Source organism: Stylophora pistillata, chromosome 3 (genome assembly GCF_964205215.1).
Source record: "Stylophora pistillata chromosome 3, jaStyPist1.2, whole genome shotgun sequence".
NCBI lineage: Eukaryota > Metazoa > Cnidaria > Anthozoa > Scleractinia > Pocilloporidae > Stylophora > Stylophora pistillata.
This window is the reverse complement of record NC_142521.1, coordinates 47,554,371-47,579,692: the sequence shown is the minus strand read 5'-3', so window position 1 is coordinate 47,579,692 and position 25,322 is coordinate 47,554,371. Positions and strand designations below refer to the sequence as shown.

General features: G+C 39.7%; 3 protein-coding genes across 3 annotated transcripts; all 3 read left to right on the top strand.

Annotated features, from left to right (window-relative positions):
* The first annotated feature begins 2,329 nt into the window (after positions 1 to 2,329).
* LOC148736514 (octopamine receptor beta-2R-like) lies at positions 2,330 to 4,263 on the top strand. The gene has a single exon (XM_088752646.1). It carries the CDS (start codon positions 2,484 to 2,486, stop codon positions 3,540 to 3,542), a length of 1,059 nt encoding a protein of 352 aa, XP_088608772.1. The 5' UTR covers positions 2,330 to 2,483; the 3' UTR covers positions 3,543 to 4,263.
* Positions 4,264 to 15,540: 11,277 nt separating this feature from the next.
* LOC111337532 (trace amine-associated receptor 6-like) lies at positions 15,541 to 17,786 on the top strand. Its single transcript, XM_022943865.2, has one exon. It carries the CDS (start codon positions 15,679 to 15,681, stop codon positions 16,735 to 16,737), a length of 1,059 nt encoding a protein of 352 aa, XP_022799600.2. The 5' UTR covers positions 15,541 to 15,678; the 3' UTR covers positions 16,738 to 17,786.
* A 6,035-nt stretch (positions 17,787 to 23,821) lies between these two features.
* Positions 23,822 to 24,722, top strand: LOC148736513 (uncharacterized; the record flags this gene model as incomplete). The annotated part of the gene is made up of 2 exons (XM_088753078.1): positions 23,822 to 24,206; positions 24,267 to 24,722. Coding segments are annotated over 2 exons (747 nt in total), but the record flags the coding sequence as incomplete, so codon positions are not given.
* Positions 24,723 to 25,322: the final 600 nt, after the last annotated feature.

Here is a 25,322-nt window from a genome sequence, read left to right as displayed (position 1 = left end):
AAGTAAAACTATTGCTCAGAAATAAAATTACAGCTTCTCAGAAAAAAAAAATTACAAACTTAGGTGGAAAGTGAAAACTTCTTTATTATCATTATAATGGACATTTTGTACTTAAAGCACACCTCGGTTTATTCTTCCTCTAGTTGAGCCAGTCTTTGTACTTTTGGGGGCTTCAGTCCTATGCATGTTACAGTCGTAGGTTTTTTGGCCAACCATGATAGATACAGTAACTAGTGTGGATAGGGTGGCCGTGCTACACGGGCATGTTTTGTCTTCTTTTCGGCGAATCTGACCGAAATGCCATTGACATGCCGATTTATACGGTTCAAGCCACTGCTTTACAAACCTGATAGTGCAGCGTCCTCGGATCACCGCTTCAACCATTCAAAAATCGTCTCATTTTTTGCCTTGGTGCATAAGCTTTTTTATAAACAAAACTTAGTTGCAACGGAGCCGCCTGCGAAAAACAACAATTTCATATCGTGTGCAACTCCAGTTCGGCTTTGGCAAATTATATAATTGAGCTTAAGAACTATCCAAAAGGTGAGCCAAGTTTCAAAGCTAAGTTTACAGTATTCTTTCTAAGTTTTGACTTTTTACGCTGTCGATTTGACTCACGGCGAAAAACATTGTAAAAATTATCGGCATTTCATGGTTTCTTTGAGGTGTCCGCTGACCATTAAAATACTGTATCGTGCCCTAAAAAACGTATTTCCGCGGCCGCGGTGTCTTCTCCATATGGACTCCCTGTTACCCAGTCTCCATATAGACTACCTGTTACCCTGTGTACCCTGTGTACCCTGTGTACCCATGTGTACCCTGTGTACCCTGTGTACCCTGTGTACTCTGTGCTCCCTGTGCACCCTGTGTACCCTGTGTACCCATGTATACCCTGTGTACCCTGTGTACCCTGTGTACCCATGTGTACCCTGTGTACCCATGTGTACCCTGTGTACCCTGTGTACCCATGTGTACCCTGTGTACCCATGTGTACCCTGTGTACCCTGTGTACCCATGTATACCCTGTGTACTCCTGTGTACCCTGTGCACCCATGTATTCCCTGTGTACCTTGTGTACCCTGTGTACCCTGTGTACCATGTGTACCCATGTATACCCTTTGTACCCTGTGTACCCTGTGTACCCATGTGTACCCTGTGTATCCTGTGTACCCTGTGTACCTTGTGTACCCATGTATACCCTGTGTACCCTGTGTACCCTGTGTACCCTGTGTACCCATGTGTACACATGGGTACACATAAGATGTACAGGGTACACATAAGATGGGTAAGATTGTATTTGGATTGATTTTTGACAAATTCGGATCAGAAATATATGTTGGGTAACTGTGATACTTCACTTTGTACATTATTATGGTTGTGTCTAGCAGTCTCAGTCTATTTCTAAGGGTTGTTAGATTCGCCCATTTTGCCAACTGTTGGTGCGATACGTTCCAATCACAATAAGTGGCTCTCAAAGCAAATTCTTGAATGCGCTCAAGTTTACGGGCGTCAGTACTTTTACATAAATGCCAAACGGTGCTGTAGTACGTCATGTGTGGTAGAATTGCTGCTTTTTACAGTGCTAACTTGGCATTTCTCGGTATGAGCTTTCGTAGTCTCATAACAACTCCTACTCGTCGGCTGGTATTTTTCACCGATGTGATTAGTGAATGATAGATTACGATCAATATTTATTCCCAGTTTGCCTTTTCCTATTAACATACTGCCATACTTGGAAAAGTTTCCCTGTAGAAAGTTCGCCTCAAACCAGTCAGTGGCAACCGTGAACAGCACTGCCCTGCAGCTTTTGCTCTATAATTTTTACATCCTTTTGTGCTTCGAAGAATTGTTGCTCACCGCGATCATTTGCCAGGAATTTCAATAACTTTTCCATGAGCGGTTTTCGATAGTGGCTGCTCTGTAAAGCGCGGAAACCAAACACGAGAGTCTGCCGCGGGCTAAATCAACGGCGGTGAGACGTTTTGCAGCGGCGATACACTGCCGCAACCAGCTTTTGATAAAGCCTCTCATTTAATCCCTCGATTTAAACCATCCCCCTTTAAAGTTACCAAAAAAAACAAACAAACAAACAAACAAAAACAGTGAAAAACTCCACAAAATTTTGCATTTTTATGAGGGAATTTATTTCAAGACAGTGGTATTTTTCGCAAATGCTGTCATTTAAGGACTTAAAGGCGTAGTCTAATCTCTATTTGCTGTTATTTATGTAGAAAGCCCTGTAGCCGTAGGACCAGAGAACTAAATGCATATGAATGAAGTTCATCATCGGTCCCCACAATAAATTGTCAACTTAATTTACGTTTCTCAATCCTTGACTAACAGATAATTGCTTTTTGTCGCTTTCATGTTTTTCCCCTTGGCGATGGGAGATATAGTTATTAAAAAAAAAGAAGATATAAAAACATCTGTGCAAGGAACTACACAGTTATTAAAGGAGTAACTCTGAACCTAGCGAAAATAAGATGGTTCTCCCAGACGAAGACATGAATTTCACTTCCGTGCTGCACCCTGTCAACAACGAGTCCCATTATGTCTGCGATACAGCCACTTTGCCTGTGTTGAAACCAGATGCGTTGTCCACCGATGTTCATTCCGTGCTAGTTTTTACAACAGTTATCCTACTGGTGTCTCTACCCTTTACAATCTTACTGAATCTTGTTGAGATAATAGCGGTGAACTCCACGCTTGATCTTCGAACGACGTCAAACATTCTGCTGGCGTGTTTAGCAACGAAGGATCTCTTGGCAGCTTTGATAATTCAGCCGTGTTTTATTACGATGGAAGTGTATTTCATTCAAGGAAGAAGTGCTGCTGAGTTTTGCGCGCTAGAGAAAGTTTCGGGGATCTTATTCACCATGTTTTACAGCGTATCTCTGTTTCATGTGGTATTGATAAGCTTGGAAAGATTTTTGGCGATAAAACGTCCCTTTTTCTACAATAATTATTCCTCTAATAAGATTTTGATAATCTCTTCTGCGATAGCGTGGATACTAGCCTTTATTCCAGCAATCAAGGATTTTATAGACTCTGAACATGATTTTGTGACTGTTGTATTTGTTGAGGTTATTTTAGTATGTAGTCTTCTAGTAATTGTTGTATGCCATGTTTCTATTTATATAGAGGCTAGACGCCATGAGAAACAAATTGCTTCTCAGCAAGTCTCATTGGAAGCCAGGGAAAAATTCAAGAGGGAAAGAAAGACCTTAAAGACAACGATGCCAATTGTTCTAACTGTTTTCTTTTGTAACTTTATTTCGATATCCGTTAATTTTTTCCTAGACAAAGTGACAGAATTTAATGTCGCCCATATACTTTTCTTTTTAGCTTTTACATTAACGTTGCTCAATTCTTTGATGAATCCTTTGATATACGCGGTGAGGAACAGGCGATTTCGACTGGTATTTGTCCACCTGCTGTTACGAAAACGAGTTCAACAAACAGAAGAGACGGAAATACGAGTAATTTGTTGCAGAAGAAGCACTGTTAGGCCACAAGCAGGCGATACGCAAGAATTGCCATGACAACGAGATGGTGAACTCGCTCTATATTATTCCGTCTGTCTCTCTCTCTATAATTAGGGTGATGAGAGCTAAGATGCGAGCGGGTACTTATGTTGACATCATGCATAAATGAAATAGAAGCCCTTTATAACATTAAAGCATGAAAAAAGTTATTTCCTCCATCGAAAATTTTCGCGAGTTTCCACTAACAGGGCTCTACTTTATAAGGCTCAACTCTTAACCTGGAAATGAATACGATTCTTTATCCCTACAATTTAACCGTGTTTTGGAAAAATATTAACACCAAGTAAAGCATGGCGCTCTGCCTTGAATTGCTAGTAACGTTATCAGTTATTTATCTGAATTTGTAACTATCTTTAAGTTAAATATCAAGTTTTAGTGAGACATATTGCGACCTCGTACGTTGTGGCCTCGTACGCTGTCGCTAAAAGGAGAGTCTATGCGAGTATGTGCGATAGAGTTATCTGCGATCATTTGCGACTTCTGGTTAATAAGGCGTACAGAGAGGACAATCGGTAAGCGTATTTTTCTCTCCCCTTCTTGTTTTCGTTTATTATTTGATCGATTGTTGTTAGGGTTTATGCGCTCGACCTTTGTGTTGTTATGTAATGATTATTGTTTTAGTTTAGCTCTTTGTAATGTCGCTTAGAATAGGTTTTCTCGTTTGTGTGTTAGTTTGACGTGTTTGATATCAGATTAAATCGTATTGGAATTACAGTTATACCGGTCTGGTGTCAGATTTAGTACCTCGATGTCCTCTATGCGATAAACGCCTACAATTACAGCATTTTATCGAGGTTTAAGCTTTTTTACCATGCTGGTGAATTTAGATTGTATAATGTGCAACAGAAAGTTAATTGAAACCAAACTTTTATCTAAACATGTTGTCTATCAGAAGTCAGACAATAAGCAAAGAACGTGCAGATGTTGTGAGACTAAGTCAACCAGTCGGGTCGGGACAAACATATGTTATTTTCTCGCTAAACTTGGCGGCGAGTGTGTAAATTCATTTTTTGAATCAAAGATGTTAATCACCGGTTTCAACTGAACCAGCTTCACTGGTTGATGAAAGAAATTAGAATAAGAAGCAAAAAACAGAGCAAACGGGAAAAATAGATTACTACAAAGCGATGCTTATAGGAATTATCCTCATAATTCTGTCCAAAAATTAATGTGAAAAGAAAATGAAAAAGTTTGACAACCTCGACAACTGTTTGATTTGTAGTTTTGATTCTTAAGATCATAATTTTTTAGCGCTTATTTCCAACTTATTAGCATTTTCAATTAAAAGTTTTTCCTAGTTGTCAAAAGGTGAGAATTACTGTTTAGCAAGAACCGGTTGTTATGTATATTGGCTTTGTAAATATTAACTCGAGTTATACCTATTATTGCACTTGCATTTCTCTAAGGATGTTAGAAATTTCCTTTAAGACGATTAAGAAGATTAAGTTTACTGAAAAAAAGCAAAGAACATCATGCCGCTTCTAAGCTCCCCCATATCATGTTAAATCCAAGTACGTAAGGAATATTTTACATGTCGTAAACTGCCGCTTCTAAGCTACCCCACTAAGACGCTCCACTGGTTATAGGCCACCTACCTGTGATCTAAAAAAATAAATTTAATTATAAGTTCCCCCTCTTCCAGGTATAAGCCCCCCTCTGGCTTTTTTGCGTTTTGAGAGGAAGGAACTAGGAACTCTGTACCACTTCTTAAAAGAAAAATTGAAATTTATTATGGAACAATGCGTTAGTTGCTTCTTTTAATTACAAGCTCTTTATATAACTGAAACTTTATCGCAAAATACCATCAAAGTAACTTTTCAAAGCTTTAAAAACCAGTACGTAAAATTAAATGGCAAAACCTATTTTTTTCAGCGCTCCTAGAGCTCGTTTCGAAGTGCTTTTTCTATTCCGGTTGTAAGCCACCTCTGACACTTGATGAGTCCTCCTAAACCCGCTAAGAAATTGCATAAGCCCAGGGCTTATAAGCGGTAGTTTATGGTATTACACGTTTTCTTCTGTTAAGTGTTATCATTTTTTTCTTTTTTTTTGGTGGAAAATAATTGTAAATGCCTTGAGAGGAGGAATCACCCAAAATATTATTTACATAATGAAGTTAGATATGCAATCTACCTTGAGGTCCTGAAAGGGACTCGGAAGAAAGGAAGGGGGCTCATGAATTAAATCAAATGTTAATCAAAAGGAAATAATTCTAGTCCTCTTTAACAATGGCACTCATGATTATTCCCTATCATCTCATGCATGAACATGCAAATTAACCCTCCTGGCCCAATTTTGAGTGAGAATTCTACGTTTTTTATACTCGTTGTTGAGGCAGAAAGCCTGATTTATATGAATAGAAAAAAGCAGAAATTATTATCCGACTTTGCTTCGTAGAGTACAAATAACGCGCGAGACGAGTATAAATATCACGCGATATTTGTACTCCAGAAATATCCGCGAAATTCGCCTGCACTGAAATAGCAATTTGTGTTGGATAATAAATCTCTTATCAGACGTTTTGTTTTGTAGTATCGCTGAGTATTTTCAATCGCTGTTTGTATTTTAACTCGCCCTACGGGCTCGTCAAAATACAGCGCAACTTGTAAAAATACATAGCGATACTACACAACAAAACTCCTAATAAAATATACTTATTATCCAACTACACTCCGTAGAGTACAAATAACGCCCAAGACGAGTACAAATATCACGCGGTATTTGTACTCCAGAGAACCGGTTAGACAGGCTTTCTCGCATCGCGCAAGCGACGAATTGGATTGAGGGTGCAAAAAAAAAAATGGCGGACAATTTAAATCATTTTTCTGATGACGAAGAATAGGAACGGCTGACGAATATTGATCCAAGTTTTTTAGATAAATCGAACGAAGAAAAGCAGTTAGACGACGATGAAATTTCATCATTTATTGAAGAAAATAGAAACAGCAACACGACAACACGCCAATTCCGTTCCACTTCGCGTACTTCTGTCACACTCCCGGATATCACGCGATATTTGTACTCCAGAGAACCGGTTAGACAGGTTTTCTCACATCGCGCAAGCTACGAGTTAAGTTGAAGTTACAAAAAAAAAGAAATGGTGGACAATTTAAATTATTTTAGACGACGAAGAGTCGGAACAGCTGGCGAATATTGATTAGATTAATCGAAAGAAGAAAAGCAGTTAGACGACAATGAAATTTCACCAATTATTGAAGAAAATAGAAACAGCAACACGACAACGCGCCAATTCCGTTCCGCTTCGCATACCTCTGTCACGAACTCCCCGTAAATACACATCCGCGAAATTCGCCCGCACTAAAATAACAATTAGTTCGGCGTGTTTGATAATAAATAAACTTATTAGACGTTTTGGTGTGTAGTATCGCTAAATAAACATGGCACAACTCGTAAAAATACTCAGCGATACTACACAACAAAACGTCTAATAAGATATAATTAGACCCGCCATTTGATCCTTTCTATAACCACTAAGAACAACCAGCTTCTTATTCTTCTTATATTACAGCTGCACCAATAACGGAAATGGTCACCAATATTTAGGTAGCTACTGATTGTCAAACAAATTCTCCTTGTTAGCACCATGCATAGAAATGTAAAGAGAACAGCGTGGAGAATATGAATACCCACGTAAGAGTGTAAAGGCGGGTTAAGAAAGAGGTCCATGGATTCTAGATTTCAGGGATAAATATAATAATAATAATAATAATAATAATAATAATAAATAGATGCTTATAGGGCGCATTTCTAATCTCAATGCGCCTAACAACAGATTATTAAGACATAAGAATAAGTAATTAATTAATAGTAATGTCTTTTAAACAAAAATGTCTTAAGCCTAGTTTTGAATGTTTCTACTGTTTCCGCTCTTTTAATATATTAGGGAATTGAGTTCGATAGTTTCGGTGCAGATACTGAAAAAGCGCGTCCACCATAGGGATTGGATTTAATGGGTGGAATGCATAACTGTAAGCGAGTTGATGATCTCAATGTTCTTGATGGGTGGTATTCTTGTATAATAGATTCTAAATGACTAGTAGGTTGCTCATTTAAGATCTTATAAGTTATAAATAATATCTTAAAGTTAATTCTTGCTTCGATTGGCAGCCAATGTAGACTCTTTAAAATAGGTGTGATATGGTCAGTGTTTCGTGTTCCGGTTATCATACGAGCAGCGATTTTCTGGATCCTCTGTAGTTTGTCCCTTTGATACTTTGGTATCCCATATAGAATGCTATTACAATAGTCTAGTCTAGAAATTACAAGGGAGTTGACTAGCATCTTCAACGCATCATTGGGATGGTATCGGTGGATGCGTCCAATGGATCTTATAGGAAAAGTGGCTTTTTTGCATGTTTCATTGATATGGTCGTTAAAAGATAGATTCTAATCCATTACAATGCCTTGATTCGTAGCTTTTCCTTTGATTCCTATTTCACTATTTGCTAATGTTACTGTCTCCAACAATGATGGTTGCTTCTTGCACCGGGAGGTGAAATGCAGAATTTCAGTTTTATCTGGATTGCTCTTCAGCATGTTCTGAGTGTACCATGCAAAAACATCATTTACACATGCTTGAAGAATATTTACAGACTCGGCAGAATGCTCAGGATCTTTAATAGTGATGTAGATTTGGGTGTCGTCGGCGTAGAACATAAAATTTAAGTCACGAGTAAGTATAACATTTAGTAAGTATAACATTATAACATTTAAGTCACAAGTAAGTATAAAATATCCTTCTAAATACCAAAATATAAAACAAAAAAAATCGTATGAATGACAATGCAATGCTTTAATCATTATCTCCTCTTTTAATTCTTCTTGCCACAAAAGAAAAAAAGAAGAAAAATCATCGTCGTCTATTATCTGTAAGCCGACCCTCAGCCATTGCTCTCTTTAATGTTTCGTAGCGAGCAAAATCCAAGTATTTCGTTGGGATCGGTGTTGAGTTTTGCGTGATATTACGCTAAGGATTTTACGTAGTGAGAAGTGAACATGGTAAAAATGGAGACATCAGTCGAATGACAAACGTAACTAACAGAAGAAATGTTTAAAAGGGAGACACCTGCTTCATGTTTAACGGCAGATTGAAAACGTTTAGTGTAAGTGTAACCTTCCATGAAACTTAGTGACGCCATAATTAAGACCGATTGAAAAACTCATCAATTTCCCAAATAAGAAAAGGGATGAACGAATGGCGCCTTCGATTTTGATCGACTGCGCGACGTGAACGCGTTCATTGACGCCTTATCGTAATTTGTCACGGACTCATCGGCTCTGGGTTTTCTGATGCTGAAAGCTGCTTTGGAAACTTTTTAAACACGAATTATCTTTTGTGAAGGGAAAACGCTGTTGTTTTATTGTCTCTTATTTTTTTTTTGACAGAAATTCCAGAGGTCTCTTACTGTCTGTCTTTGAGAAGAAAGGTATTATATGCAAATATATGAAATTTGCAAAATTGTAATATAACAAATACACTGAGTTGCACGAAAATTTCGATTGCACCACATGGCCTTAATTAATTAGCTATTAAATCCTCCATTGGGGACGTCACCAAAGAACTGAGAGAGTTTAGATTTGTTACACTCTCTAACAAAAATGAAGTTACAAACTAAAGTGTATTTTTCTTAAATCATCAAAAGTACTCAGAACTTTACATGAGAAAAGCAGGGAAGCAGATTCACTGTCCTTGTTCTCTTGGCGCAATTCCGTTATTGTGTCAATCAAATCGTCCTTGAGCTGTTAAAACCGAGCAAGATCTGGTGTCATTAAAAAAATCTGCAAATAGCAGTTTCACATCTCATCTTTCGAGGATGATTGTTTGGTTTGGTTTGGCTGTCGCGACCGACAGATCCAGGTTTTGAAGCATACGACAATGTTGTTTATTCTCCCTTGCGGTCGTGAGCTCTGAGATGACTCACCAGTCCAATATAAGAGTGGCAAACTTTTGGACACTTGTGGCATGGATAGCAACCTTGTGCTAGTATACGTTCTTTGCGGCAGCGACGACGTTCCCTCAGATCTTCTATTCGAGCATCCTCAAACTTCGCAACCCCGCACTTAACAGCTGTCTTCCACTGGACTCTATCGCTTACAAGAGCTTCGAAGTCAGTTATGTTGCATTCGTTTAGCGTGCTCTTCAATTGATCTTTAAAACGCTTCTTAGGCGCACCAACTTTACGAGCACCATCAGACAGTTCGCTGTATAAAAGGGCTCGTGGTAGTCTCTCGGCGCTCGTGCGAACAACATGTCCTGTCTACCGAAGATGGGCTTCCATTAGGTAGGCCTCAATCCCGCGCATATTGCAGTGAGACAGCACTTCAGTGTTGAGTATACGGTCTTTCCAGGAGATTCCACTAATTCTCCGTAGGCAGCGCATATGAAAGGCATCTAGCTGTCTAATATGTTGGCGATATAATGTCCAGGTTTCTACACCATAGAGTAAGACACTTAGAACAGCTGCTTGATAGACAGACACCTTTGTCACTAGAGAGATTTCATGAGAGTCCCATAACCTCGAGGCACGGCGTGCAAGTGTTTAGCTTGCTTTCGCCAATCGTGCTGCGATTTCAAGGTCAATGGAGCAATCATTACATAGAACACCTCCCAAGTAACAGAACTTAGTGACTGCCCTCAAATTGTCAGATCCGATCGTGACTGCAGGCTCTTTGTAGCAGCTACCAGGCTTAGGTTGTAATAGCACTTCAGTTTTCTTTATGGAGATCGAAAGGCCATGTCTCTTTGTGGCATTACTAAGGCAGTCAATAATCACTTGGACATCTTCATCGGTGTGAGCAACAAGAGCGCAGTCATCAGCGTAGAGTAGCTCTCTGACCAGTATATGATGGATTTTGGTCCTTACCTTAAATCGTCGAAGGTTGAATATTCCTTCATCGTACCGCACATTGAAATTTATGCCTTTCTCGCAATTATGAAAGGCATCGTAGATCACAGCGGCCATAAAAATATATGCTGAATAGCAGTGGTTCAAAAACACAACCTTGCTTGACACCACTATCTGCGTCAAAGGGAGCAGATTCGAGTCCACAACACATGCTTGCATTCCATCATGAAAAGATCGAATGATGTTTATCATCATTCGGTGATAAACATCATTCGATTAATAGGAATCATACTATATCGTTCTCTGACTCGATGGTAACCCCGAGTGTCTTAAAGCCTTTTGGCCAATTTGGTTTTTGCGGGAGAACCTTTCCACCAAACTTTATAATGTTCTCACTACGATCGTTTTCCTGATTTCACTGCCTTTCACAGTTTTATTTACTTACTTGGCGGCGGTATAAAAACCGTTCGTTGTCTTCAAACGAAATCTGACTTGTGAAGGTGTAGTCTGATCGCCCGGGTGAGAAGGACTGTTGTCGGTGGTAGTGACTGACGTTTCGACAACCTGTGCGGAAGTCATCATTAGAGTCAAGTGAATGATTGTTGTCAGCAGAATGTTCTTATTCCAGTTCGTGTGAAATGATCGGTTGGTTTTGCCGTGATGTTATTGGCTGTAAGACTCAAGTGACGTAAGTCGGTCGTGATTGGTCTGTTTCGATCTGTCGGTAAAGTTAGGTCGTTCTTTTTCGGTCGTTTGTGATGTTTATGTCATGAGTGAGTCGTTTGTATGGAGCGGGTAGTTGTTGACATCTGTTTAGGGGAGTCTGTACTAAGTTAGTAAACCAGCTTTCCAGAGTCAGTCGTTGAAAATAGTCAGTGCTGTAGGTTAGGCATTGCGCAGAGTCCCAGTCAATGTTGTGGTTGGTAAGTCGATGGTGTTCAGCAATGTGATTGCTGACATCACCTTTCCTCGTCGCCCGTCAGTGTTCAGTCAGTCTTGTTGTGAGGTTTCTGCCAGTCTCACCGATGTAGGAGGCTTGGCAGTCGAAACAATTGATCTTATAAATCGTTCCCTGTCTGTTCCTCGGTTCGTCTTTGTCTTTAACGTTGGTTAGTAACTGACGTAGTGTGGTGATGGGTTTGTGGATGACGCGGATATTGAAGGGTAGTAAGATGCGCGAGATGTTTTCAGACATGCCTTTTATGTACGGTATGGTTGCTGTAGTCGAAGGGGTTGCGGTGTCGTTTGTTTCAGTAGTGGTAGTGGGTCGGTGAGTGTTTCGTCGGATGAAGTCGTTGTTGTAGTTGTTCTTCGTAAAAACACGGTGAAGGTATTTGTTCTCGTCGGATAAGCTGTCTGTCGAGTGGCATACTAGTTGTGCGCGTCGTGTTAGAGTTCTGATAGTTGTGGCTTTGTGTGATGTAGGGTTGTAGGATGACTCGTCTAGTAATCTGTCGGTTTCCTGTAAACTGTCGTCCGTAATGAGTTGTCGTTGTGGCTTACCAGGCAGTCTAGAAAAGGAAGTTTGCCATTTTCTTCGACTTCTCTGGTAAACTGTATGTCAGTGTTTTGTTCATTAAGGTGGCGGTGGAATGCGTCAATTTCGTCGTGTCGAACGGCGGTGAAGGTGTCGTCAACGTAACGTAACCAAAGCGGTATCGTTTGTCGGCAAGTCGAAAGGGCGCGTTCCTCGATGTTCTGCATCACAATTTCTGCTATAACAACAGAAACTGGAGACCCCATGGCAGTGCCGTGTAACTGTTTGTAGTGTTTACCGTTGTACTGAAAGTAAGTAGACGTTAGGCAAATGTTTAGCAAGTCCATAATGTCGTCTGTCGGTAGCGGTAGTGGGTCGGTAGATTGTCGGATGGCAGTCTCAGTGCATTGTAATGCCAATTGAAGTGGAATACTTGTGAACAGTGATTTCACATCAAATGACACTAGTTTGTAGTCGTCAGGTATCTGAACAGTCTTGGTAGCGTTCCGAGAAAGCAATTTTCCATTCAATCGCGATTTTTTGACGTAGTACGCATGCGCTGCATTTAACTAGGTTCTTTCGGTAACGACGAAAAAGCTGAGAATTGCTAAGTTCTTTGCACCGTTAACTTTTCTAACATATCTTTGTAATTAAAGATTAAAGCCCTCAATACACAGCACCAACTATAAAGAAAAATAACACAGATAGTGCGGGTACGTGTTGAGTAAATAAAATGACCGCTCTGTTGACGGTATGTTTGTTTTTTTGCAATCCCTGTGCTCGCGCTGAATTGCATCAGCAAAAGCGCGCGCAAAAACTGTGTTCAGCCACCTTAAAGGGGAACTGAACCCTGAAAACGAACCATCTTTGAATTGCAGCTTATAGTTCAAATAGCAATGTTCGAGGGTTTTTATTCAGTCTTTGGGCCCAACTTCGCATCGGAAAAATAGTTTAAAGTGGCATTTTGGCCTCGTAGTACGGCGGCTCAGAAAAGTGGTGTCACCGGTCATTTTAGCTCGCTCTTACGTCACTGATGGGGAAGAAAGATAACAAACCCGTACTCTTCCTACGGAAATTTGGTTTGGTTATGGAGTTATCCAAGTTGCGTGACCTGTAATGGGGATTAACTACGAGTATGAAATTTTTCTTAAGTTGGTTCCCCACCACTGACGTCATAAACGACCGCTGCTGACCTATTTTGAGCCGACGGTCTTACAGCCCCAAAAGCGGGAAAAAGGCAACTTCAAATCACTGTGAAATGTTCAGTAGGCAACCGTGGACGATACTCCTACTCTTGTACGTTGGATCAGCGATGATCTGATCGGCCCAAAATAACGAAAATGAAATATAAATATAGAGGCAAGACCGATACAACGTAGATAAGTAGATTTTAAGACGGAGCACTATATTTCGACTGGCCAAACCAGCCTTCTTCAGGTGCAGTGGGAATTAACAGAGAATTGGGGTGATGCTTCATAGATAGCTGTATGATGTAACAGCGGAAATATGTAAAACTAATTTGATTGACAATGAGATAACAATAAAAATAGAAATAGTGAGCAAAAATAGAGATGAAGTAAGGTAAATTGGATAAATAACTAGAAACTAATACATTTCTTCGCGAGCGTTAAGGCCATCTGGATAAATAGTGTTGCCTCTTGAAATTAAAAAAGCTTCCCTGGCCTTGCGTATCGAGTCTCTCTTGGAAAACACTTTTTCGATGGCGATTAGCTCCATGTCGTGAGCAGAGTGGTTAGGAGAGGAAATGAAGTGTTCTGCCGCTGTAGTAGGTTTAGATTTAGAGTTAGGTTTAGCAATGGTACGGCGGTGTTCATTAAAACGGTCTTTTAAACGTCGTTTAGTTTCTCCTATGTATTGTAAGTTACAGCGGTTACACTGAATTAAGTAGATAAGGTTTTTAGTGTCACAGGTCAAGTGAGATTTAATGGGACGCGTTTCGCTGGTAGAAAAAAAGGTATAGTTAGTAAGACCGTCAGAAATGTAGGGGCAAGTAGCGCAGTTTCTACCTCAACGGAAAGAGCCGGGGGGGAGATGAGGATGGGAAGTGGTAGAATTAGAGGGGAGTTTGGCTGTTACTAATGTGTCGCGAAGGTTGGGGGAGCGTCTGAAGGCGACAACTGGCAGCTGAGGAAAAGCTTTTTTGCAGCGGTTAGAAGACTGCAGTAGATGCCAGTGTTTTTTGATGATGTTGGAGATGTGAGGAAGCGACGGATTAAAAGTAGTTATAAATTGAATACGGTTAGGATTTTTTACGTCTTTAGTTTGTAAGGTGAGTGTGCGGGAGATGTCAGCGGCGCATTGTATTTGTTTGGTGACGAATTTATGGCTGTAACCTCGTTTGAGAAGGTATGAGGTAAGTTGAGCGGCGCGAGTCTCAAAAGCTTTATCTGTAGAACAGATACGTCGTAGGCGGAGTGCTAGACTGAACGGAATAACTTTTTTGGTACGTAATGGATGGCAAGAAGAGTCCAATAGATACATATGTTTGTCTGTGGGTTTGGTATAGAGGTCAGTTGAGATATTACCGTCGGTGGTTAATGAGACACTTACGTCAAGGAAAGCCACATTAGTGGAAGAGTGTGAGATGGTGAATTTGATGGTGGGGTAGATATTGTTAAGATAATCGACGAAAATTTTTAGGTTATCTAAACCTTCGGTCCAGACCATAAAGATATCGTCGATGTATCTAAACCAAGTGTGGGGTTTACATGGGGCATTTTTCAAAGCGTTAGCTTCGAATTTTCTCGTAAAAAACAAGAAGTGAACGAAAATGAATATCGACACCTTATCTTACTCCTCTAAAGCTAACTAGAAATGAATTCAAGCAATATACCAATTTTAGGCTTCAGTTCCCCTTTAAATCAAGTAGGAATGGCCGCCATCTTGTATTTCAGTGAAATGCGATACACCGCTGACTCAAACCCACAGGCTCGAAATGTCCCCGATTTCTGGTGATGTGCTTTCGTTTTGTGCTTGTGTTCGCAGCAACGCCTTAGAACCGAGAAACAAGACATAAAGAAACCAGTTAATACATAAAGCACGAACAGCGTGGACGATCAGACTACAAGCAGTCCCTCCTTTTCGGTCCATCGCGTGAGTAAAAAAAATCAGACCCTACTTTCCGTGCGCCTCCCTCCCAGAGTTCTACGCGGCACGCTAATTAGTCTTGCGATTATTTGCAGAAAATTTAAATTACTTTTCCATGAACGGTTTCCGATGGTGGCTGCTCTGTAAGGCGAAAAGCAAATACGAGAGTCCGCCGCAAGCTAAATGAACGGCAGGGAGAGGTTTTGCAGGCGGCGATGGACTGCCGCAACAAGCTCTTGATGAAGCCTCTCATTTGATCCCTCGATTTAACCCATCCGTTCCTTTAAAGTTAAAAAAATAAAACAGTAAGAAACTCCATAAAATTTTGCATTTTTATGAGGGAATTTATTTCAAGACAGTGGTATTTTTCGCAAATGTTGTCATTTAAGGACTTTAAGGCGTGGTCTAATCTCTATCTGCTGTTATTTATGTAGACAGCCCTGTAGCCGTAGGACCAGAGAACTAAATGCATATGAATGAAGTCCATCATCGGTCCCCACAATAAATTGTCAACTTAATTTACATTTCTCAATCCTTGACTAACAGATAATTGCTTTTTGTCGCTTTCATGTTTTTCCCCTTGGGGATGGGAGATATGCTTATTAAAAAAAAAAAGATATAAAAACATCTGTGCAAGGAACTACACAGTTATTAAAGGAGTAACTCTGAACCTAGCGAAAATAAGATGGTTCTCCCAGACGAAGACATGAATTTCACTTCCGTGCTTCACCCTGTCAACAACGAGCCCCATTATGTCTGCGATACAGCCACTTTGCCTGCGTTGAAACCAGATGCGTTGTCCACCGATGTTCATTCAGTGCTAGTTTTTACAACAGTTATCCTACTGGTGTCTCTACCCTTTACAATCTTACTGAATCTTGTTGTGATAATAGCGGTGAACTCCACGCTTGATCTTCGAACGACGTCAAACATTCTGCTGGCGTGTTTAGCAACGAAGGATCTCGTAGCAGCTTTGATAATTCAGCCGTGTTTTATTACGATGGAAGTGTATTTCATTCAAGGAAGAAGTGCTGCTGAGTTTTGCGCGTTTGAGAAAGTTTCGGGGATCTTATTCAACATGTTTTGCAGCGTATCTCTGTTTCATGTGGTATTGATAAGCTTGGAAAGATTTTTGGCGATAAAACATCCCTTTTTCTACAATAATTATTCCTCTAATAAGACTTTGATAATCTCTTCTGCGATAGCGTGGATACTAGCATTTATTCCAGCAATCAAGGATTTTATAGACTCTGAACATGATTTTGTGACTGTTGTATTTGTTGATGTTCTTTTAGTATGTAGTCTTATAGTAATTGCTGTATGCCATGTTTCTATTTATATGGAGATTAGACGCCATGAGAAACAAATTGCTTCTCAGCAAGTCTCATTGGAAGCCAGGGAAAAATTCAAGAAGGAAAGAAAGGCGTTAAAGACAATGCCGCCAATTGTTCTAACTGTTTTCTTTTGTAACTTTATTTCGATATCCGTTAATTTTTTCCTAGACGAAGTGACTGAATTTAATGTCGCCCATATACTTTTCTTTTTAGCTTTTACATTAACGTTGCTCAATTCTTTGATGAATCCTTTGATCTACGCGGCGAGGAACAGGCGATTTCGACTGGTATTTGTCCACCTGCTGTTACGTAAACGAGTTCAACAAACAGAAGAGACGGAAATACGAGTAATTTGTTGCAGAAGAAGCACTGTTAGGCCACAAGGAGGCGATACGCAAGAATTGCCATGACAACGAGATGGGGAACTCGCTCCATATTTCTCCGTCTGTCTGTCTCTCTATAATTAGGGTGATGGGAACCGAGATGCGAGCGGGTATTTATGTTGACATCATGCATAGATGAAATAGAAGCCCTTTATAACATTAAAGCATGAAAAAAGTTATTTCCTTCATCGAAAATTCTCGCGAGTTTCCACTAACAGGGCTCTACTTTATAAGGCTCAACTCTTAACCTGGATATGAATACGATTCTTTATCCCTACAATTTAACCGTGTTTTGGAAAAATATTAACACCAAGTAAAGCATGGCGCTCTGCCTTGAATTGCTAGTAACGTTATCAGTTATTTATCTGCATTTGTAACTGTCTTTAAGTTAAATATTAAGTTTTAGTGAGACATATTGCGACCTCGTACGTTGTGGCCTCGTGCGCTGTCGCTGAAAGGAGAGTCTATGCGAGTTTGTGCGATAGAGTTATCTGCGATCATTTGCGACTTCTGGTTAATAAGGCGTACAGAGAGGACAATCGGTAAGCGTATTTTTCTCTCCCCTTCTTGTTTTCGTTTATTATTTGATCGATTGTTGTTAGGGTTTATGCGCTCGACCTTTGTGTTGTTATGTAATGATTATTGTTTTAGTTTAGCTCTTTGTAATGTCGCTTAGAATAGGTTTTCTCGTTTGTGTTTTAGTTTGACGTGTTTGATATCAGATTAAATCGTATTGGAATTACAGTTATACCGGTCTGGTGTCAGATTTAGTACCTCGATGTCCTCTATGCGATAAACGCCTACAATTACAGCATTTTATCGAGGTTTAAGCTTTTTTACCATGCTGGTGAATTTAGATTGTATAATGTGCAACAGAAAGTTAATTGAAACCAAACTTTTATCTAAACATGTTGTCTATCAGAAGTCAGACAATAAGCAAAGAACGTGCAGATGTTGTGGGACTAAGTCAACCAGTCGGGCCGGGACAAACATATGTTATTTTGTCGCTAAACTTGGCGGCGAGTATGTAAATTCATTTTTTGAATAAAAGATGTTAATCACCTGTTTCAACTGAACCAGCTTCACTGGTTGATGAAAGAAATTAGAATAAGAAGCAAAAAACAGAGCAAACGGAAAAAATAGATTACTACAAAGCGATGCTTATAGGAATTATCCTCATAATTCTGTACGAAAATTAATGTGAAAAGAAAATGAAAAAGTTTGACAACCTCGACAACTGTTTGATTTGTAGTTTTGATTCTTAAGATCATAATTTTTTAGCGTGTATTTCCAACTTATTAGCATTTTCAATTAAAAGTTTTTCCTAGTTGTCAAAAGGTGAGAATTACTGTTTAGCAAGGACCGGTTGTTATGTATATTGGGTTTGTAAATATCAACTCGAGTTATACCTATTATTGCACTTGCATTTCTCTAAGGATGTTGGAAATTTCCTTTAAGACGATTAAGAAGAATAAGTTTTCTGAAAAAAAGCAAAGAACATCATGCCGCTTCTAAGCTCCCCCATATCATGTTTAATCCAAGTCCGTAAGGAATATTTTACATGTCGTAAACTGCCGCTTCTAAGCTCCCCCACTAAGACGCCCCACTGGTTATAGGCCCACCCACCTCTGATATAAAGAAAGTAAATCCAATTATAAGTTCCCCCTCTCCCAGGTATAAGCCCCCGTCTGGCCTTTTTCCGTTTTGAGAGGTAGGAACTAGGAACTCTGTACCAATTCTTAAAAGAAAAATTGAAATTTATGATGGAACAATGCGCTAGTTGCTTCTTTTAATTACAAGCTCTTTATATAACTGAAACTTTATCGCAAAATACCATCAAGGTAACTTTTCAAAGCTTTTAAAACCACTACGTAAAATTAAATGGCAAAACCTATTTTGTTCAGCGCTGCTAGAGCTCGTTTCGAAGTGCTTTTTCTATTCCGGTTGTAAGACACCTCTGACACTCTGACATAAGCGCCGGCTCTCGGTTGATGATTCCTCCTAAACCCGCTAGGAAGTTGCATAAGCCCAAGGCTTATAAGCGCTAGTTTCTGGTATTACACGTTTTCTTCTGTTAAGTGTTATAATTTTTTTTTTTTTTTATGGTGGAAAATAATTGTAAATGTCTTTAGAGGAGGAATCACCCAGAATTTTATTTTCATAATGAAGTTAGCTATGCAATCTACCTTAAGGTCCTGAAAGGGACTCGGAAGAAAGGAAGGGAGCTCATGAATTAAATCAAATGTTAATCAAAAGGAAATAATTCTAGTCCTCTTTAACAATGGCACTCATGATTATTCCCTATCATCTCATGCATGAACACGCAAATTAACCCTCCTGGCCCAGTTTTGAGTGAGAATTCTACGTTTTTTATACTCGTTGTCGAGGCAGAAAGCTTAATTTATATGAATAGAAAAAAACAGAAATTATTATCCGACTTTGCCTCGTAGGGTACAAATAACGCGCGAGACGAGTATAAATATCACGCGATATTTGTACTCCAGAAATATCCGCGAAATTCGCCTGCATTAAAATAGCAATTTGTGTTGGATAATAAATCTCTTATCAGACGTTTTGTTTTGTAGTAGCTGATTATTATCCAACTACACCTAGACGAGTACAAATATCACGCGGTATTTGTACTCATCTATTGTAATACCGGTTAAACAGGTTTTCTCGCATCGCGCAAGCGAAGAATTGGATTGTAGTTAGGAAAAAAAGAACAAATGGCGGGCAACCTGAATCATATTTCCGACGACGAAGAGTCAGAATGGCTGGAAAATATATATCCAAGTTCATTAGATGAATCGAACGAAGAAAAACAGCTTGGCGAACAGAAAATTTCTTCATTTAATGAAGAAAATAGTAACAGCAGCACAACAACGCGCCAATTTCGTTCCGCTTCGCATACTTCTGTCACGCACTCCCCGTAAATAAACATCCGCGAAATTCGCTCGCACTGCACAAACAGTTGGGCGTGTTGGATAATAATTAACTTATTAGACGTTTTGTTGTGTCGTATCGCTGAAAATTTTTACTCGTTATTTGTATTTTGACTCGTCCTACGAGCTCGTCGAAATACGGCACAACTCGTAAAAATACTCAGCGATACTACACAACAAAACTCCTAATAAAATATACTTATTATCCAACTACACTCCATAGAGTACAAATAACGCCCAAGACGAGCACAAATATCACGCGGTATTTGTACCCCAGAGAACCGGTTAGACAGGTTTTCTCGCATCGCGCGAGCGACGAATTGGATTGAGGGTGCAAAAAAAAAAATGGCGGACAATTTAAATCATTTTTCTGATGACGAAGAATAGGAACGGCTGACGAATATTGATCCAAGTTCATTAGATAAATCGAACGAAGAAAAGCAGTTAGACGACAATGAGATTTCACCAATTATTGAAGAAAATAGAAACAGCAACGCGACAACACGTCAATTCCGTTCCACTTCGCGTACTTCTGTCACACTCCCGGATATCAAGCGGTATTTGTACTCCAGAGAACCGGTTAGACAAGTTTTCTCGCATCGCGCAAGCGACGAATTAAGTTGAAGTTACCAAAAAAAAAAAAAATGGTGGACAATTTAAATCATTTTAGACGACGAAGAGTCGGAACAGCTGGCAAATATCGATCCAAGTTTATTAGATAAATCGAAAGAAGAAAAGCAGTTAAACGACAATGAAATTTCACCGATTATTGAAGAAAATAGAAACAGCAACACGACAACGAGCCAATTCCGTTCCGCTTCGCATACCTCTGTCACGAACTCCCCTTAAATACATATCCGCGAAATTCGCCCACACTGAAATAACAACTAATTCGGCGTGTTTGATAATAGATAAACTTATTAGACGTTTTGTGTGTAGTATCGCTGAATAAATACGGCACAACTCGTAAAAATACTCAGCGATACTACACAAAAAAACGTCTAATAAGATATAATTAGACCCGCCATTTGATCCTTTCTATAACCACTAAGAATAACCAGCTTCTTATTCTTCTTATATTACAGCTGCACCAATAACGGAAATGATCACCAATATTCAGGTAGCTACTGATTGTCAAACAAATTCTCCTTGTTAGCACCATGCATGGTGTAAAGAGAACAGCATGGAGAATATGAATACCCACGTAAGAGTGTAAAGGCGGGTTAACAAAGAGGTCCATGGATTCTAGATTTCAGGGATAAATATCCTTCTAACTACCAAAATAGAAAACAAAAAAATCGTATGAATAACAATGCAATGCTTTAATCATTATCTCCGCTTGTAATTCTTCTTCCCACAAAAGAAAAAAGAAAAAAATCATCGTCGTCTATTATCGGTAAGCCGGCCCTCAGCCATGGCTTTCTTTAATGTTTCGTAGCGAGCAAAATGCAAGTATTTCGTTGGGATCGGTGTTGAATTTTGCGTGATATGATGCTAAGGATTTTACGTAGTGCGAAGTGAACATGGTAAAAATGGAGACATCAGTCGAATGACAAACGTAACTAACAGAATAAATGTTTAAAAGGGGGACACCTGCTTCATGTTTAACGGCATATTGAAAACGTTTAGTGTAAGCGTAACTTTCCATGAAACTTAGTGACGCCATTAGACCGATTGAAAAACTCATTAATTTCCCAAATAAAAGAAGGGATGAACGAATGGCGCCTGTGATTTTGATCGACTGCGCGACGTGAACGCGTCCATTGACGCTTTATCGTAATTTGTCACGGACTCATCGGCTCTGGGTTTTCTGATGCTGAAAGCTGCTTTGGAAACTTTTTAAACACGAATTATCTTTTGTGAAGGGAAAACGCTGTTGTTTTATTGCCTCTTATTTTTTTTGACAGAAATTCCAGAGGTCTCTTACTGTCTGTCTTTGAGAAGAAAAGCATCATATGCAAATTTATTACACGACTCAGGCAGTCAGGGAGTTAATAACTAAAATCAACCAATCAAAATGCTCTATTGCCGGTCGAATATTCTCTAAGTATTGGACCGGGCACTGTCCCGAATGGTCCCGAATGATACCGCACTTGTGTCCCTTTGAACTTCAGTCGTATAATAAATCTCTTATTAACCAAGCTTGCACGGGACCGTACTGGAAGAATATCAGTCCTCGGTCTTTTTTGTACAGACTGAGCGCAGCGAGGTCCGTACTGTCAAGACCTCAGGCCGATATTCTCCCAGTACGGCCCTCGCGCTTGGTTGGTAAGATATATATATGAAATTTGCAAAATTGTAATATAACAAATACATTGAGTTGCAAGAAAATTCCGCCTGCACTACATGGCCTTAATTAATTACCTATTAAATCCTCCATTGGCGACGTCACCAAAGAAATGAGTAGGTTTAGATTTGTTACACTCTAACAAAAATGAAGTTACTAACTAAAGTGTATTTTTCTTAGATCATCAAAAGTACTCAGAACTTTACATGAGAAAAGCAGGGGAGCAGATTCACTGTCCTTCTTCTCTTGGCGCAATTCTGTTATTGTGTCAATCAAATCGTCCTTCAGCTGTTAAAACGGAGCAAGATCTGGTGCCATTAAAAAATCTGCAAATAGCAGTTTCACATCGATATCTCATGTTCCGAGAATGATTAGTCGGTTTGATTTAGCTGTCGCGACCGACAGATCCAGGTTTTGAAGCATACAACAATGTTGTTTATTCTCCCTTACGGTCGTGAGCTCTGTGATGACTCACTAGTCCAGTATAAGAGTGGCAAACTTTTGGACACTTGTGGCATGGATAGCAACCCTGTGCTAGTATACGCTCTTTGCGGCAGCGACGACGTGCCCTCAGATCTTCTATTCGAGCATCCTCAAACTTCGCAACCCCGCACTTAACAGCTGTCTTCCACCGGGCTCTATCGCTTACAAGAGCTTCGAAGTCAGTTATGTTGCATTTGTTCAGCGTGCTCTTCAATTGATCGTTAAAACGCTTCTTAGGCGCACCAACTTTACGAGCACCATCAGACAGTTCGCTGTATAAAAGGGCTCGTGGTAGTCTCTCGGCGCTCATACGAACAACATGCCCTGTCCACCGAAGATGGGCTTCCATTATGTAGGCCTCAATCCCGCGCATATTGCAGTGAGACAGCACTTCAGTGTTGGGTATACGGTCTTGCCAGGAGATTCCACTAATTCTCCGTAGGCAGCGCATATGAAAGGTATCTAGATGTCTAATATGTCGGCGATATAATGTCCAAGTTTCTACACCATAGAGTAAGACACTTAGAATAGCTGCTTGATAGACAGACACCTTTGTCACGAGACATATGTCATGAGAGTCCCATAACCTCGAAGCAAGGCGTCCAAGTGTTTAGCTTGCTTTCGCCAATCGTGCTGCGATTTCAAGGTCAATGGAGCAATCATTAGATAGAATACCTCCCAAGTAACAGAACTTAGTGACTGCCTTCAAATTGTCAGATCCGATCGTGACTGCAGGCTCTTTGTAGCAGCTACCAGGTTGCAATAGTGGCAGCTACCAGGTTGTAATAGCACTTCAGTTTTATTTATGGAGATCCAAAGGCCATGTCTCTTTGTGGCATTACTAAGGCAGTCAATAATCACTTGGACATCTTCTTCGGTGCGAGCAACAAGAGCGCAGTCATCAGCGTAGAGGAGCTCTCTGACCAGTATATGATGAACTTTGGTCTTTACCTTAAATCGTCGAAGGTTGAATATTCCTTCATCGTACCGCACATTGAAATTTATGCCTTTCTCGCAATTATGAAAGGCATCGTAGATCACAGCGGCCATAAAAATATATGCTGAATAGCAGTGGTGCAAAAACACAACCTTGCTTGACACCACTATCTGCGTCAAAGGGAGCAGATTCGAGCCCACAACACGTGCTTGCATGCCATCATGAAAAGATCGAATGATGTTTATCATCATTCGATGATAAACATCATTCGATTAATAGGAATCATACTATATCGTTCTCTGACTCAATGGTAACCCCGAGTGTCTTAAAGCCTTTAGGCCAATTTGGTTTTTGCGGGAGAACCTTTCCACCAAACTATACACTGTTCTCATTTTCACTACGATCGTTTTCCTGATTTCACTGCCTTTCACAGTTTTATTGACTTACTTAACGGTGGTATAAAAACCGTTCGTTGTCTTCAAACGAAATCTGACTTACCGGCTAGCGGTAACTAACTTGACAGTCGGTATCGCCCTTCAACCCCTCTTTGGCACAATTGAGATCTATCTCCCTCGTGGAATTCATGCGCAAAATGTGATCGATGTATGTAACATCAACAGTATCGTGGAAAACCTGTTCGATGCTTTTATTGGTCCGTCTCTGCTTCATTTGGTGTTGATAAGCTTGGAACGTTATTTTGCGATAAAACACGCGTTCTTTTACGACAATTATATCACCGGCGCCAAGATAGTCACTGCCTTTGCTACTGCTTGTGTGATACTTTTAGCTTCCACGGTACTGGGATCTTTTGATATCGACCTCAGAGTATTTCCTCGGAACTGGACGATCTTTTAATTATTTTGAGTATCCCCTAATCTTCACCTTCCATGTCTTTGTCTACATTGAGGTACGTCGACACGAAAAACAAATCATTTTCCATTAATTCTCAATGGAAGAAAATTGAAAGAATATAAAGCGTTGAAAACAACCACCATAATTGTCCTAACAGTGTTTCTCTGCCATGCTCCCTCAGTTTCACTTAGTTATTTGAAGATGTACTTTCCCAATGACATCAAAAAAACGCTATTCTATCTTTTTGTGGCCTTATTGTTGCAGGATTCACTAACGAATCCCCTTATCTATGCATCGAGGAACAAACATTTTCGAGTAGTATTTGTTCAGCTGCTACTTCGTAAAACCACCGGAGAGGCTGAAGAGATAGAAATGCATGCTTTTCACTCCATAAATAATGTAAATGTGGTTCTTTAGCTGTAAGGTTAAGAATCCCCTTCAAGATTTCTCTCCAAAATTTAAATGAGTAAAAAGTAAGATATGAAAAGTACAAATTTTTCTGCGCTTAGCTAATACGCTTTTTAACTTTATTGAAATCCTAAAGTAGAACTGACGAATTGTCGGCTCAGTAGACAGCTCCGTATGATATACAAGATCTTCGTTCAGAAAATCGTTTCCCCACCTTTCAGGCTCGCTTTCAGCAGCAGGAAAGATCTTCAAAGCTGGATAAAATAGACTAGACGTTTAGCTTTATGCCAGCCATCTTCAGCGACAGCAGAAAGAACCTTTTCATCGATAAAATGTTCCTTTTTCTTATTTACTTGACACAAAACGTTAATTGCAAGAAATTCACAATTTATAAGTTCCAGAAGAACTTCAATGTTGCATTTATTTACAAAGTTGTCAATAACTAGAATTGAAACTGGAACTATATTTAAGAAGAGTTTCTCATCCGCGCTGCAGTCACCTAAAATCAGATTGGAATAGAAACATCCTAGATCCAAATATGAGTTATCTCTGTTTTTTTACTGGATTTTACGTAACTAAACTTGTGAATGAACTTATTGTTCAAGTTCATTGCCAGAGATTTGGGACAAGATGGCGGCCGCGCGTGTGCATCATCTACAATAATTACGCTTAAAGTACTTAAGATAATGATGGGGGAAAAGAC

Excerpts from the sequence above, each read along its gene's own strand:
- LOC148736514 (XM_088752646.1), top strand. The coding sequence starts at position 2,484 with ATGGTTCTCCCAGACGAAGACATGAATTTCACTTCCGTGCTGCACCCT.
- LOC111337532 (XM_022943865.2), top strand. The coding sequence starts at position 15,679 with ATGGTTCTCCCAGACGAAGACATGAATTTCACTTCCGTGCTTCACCCT.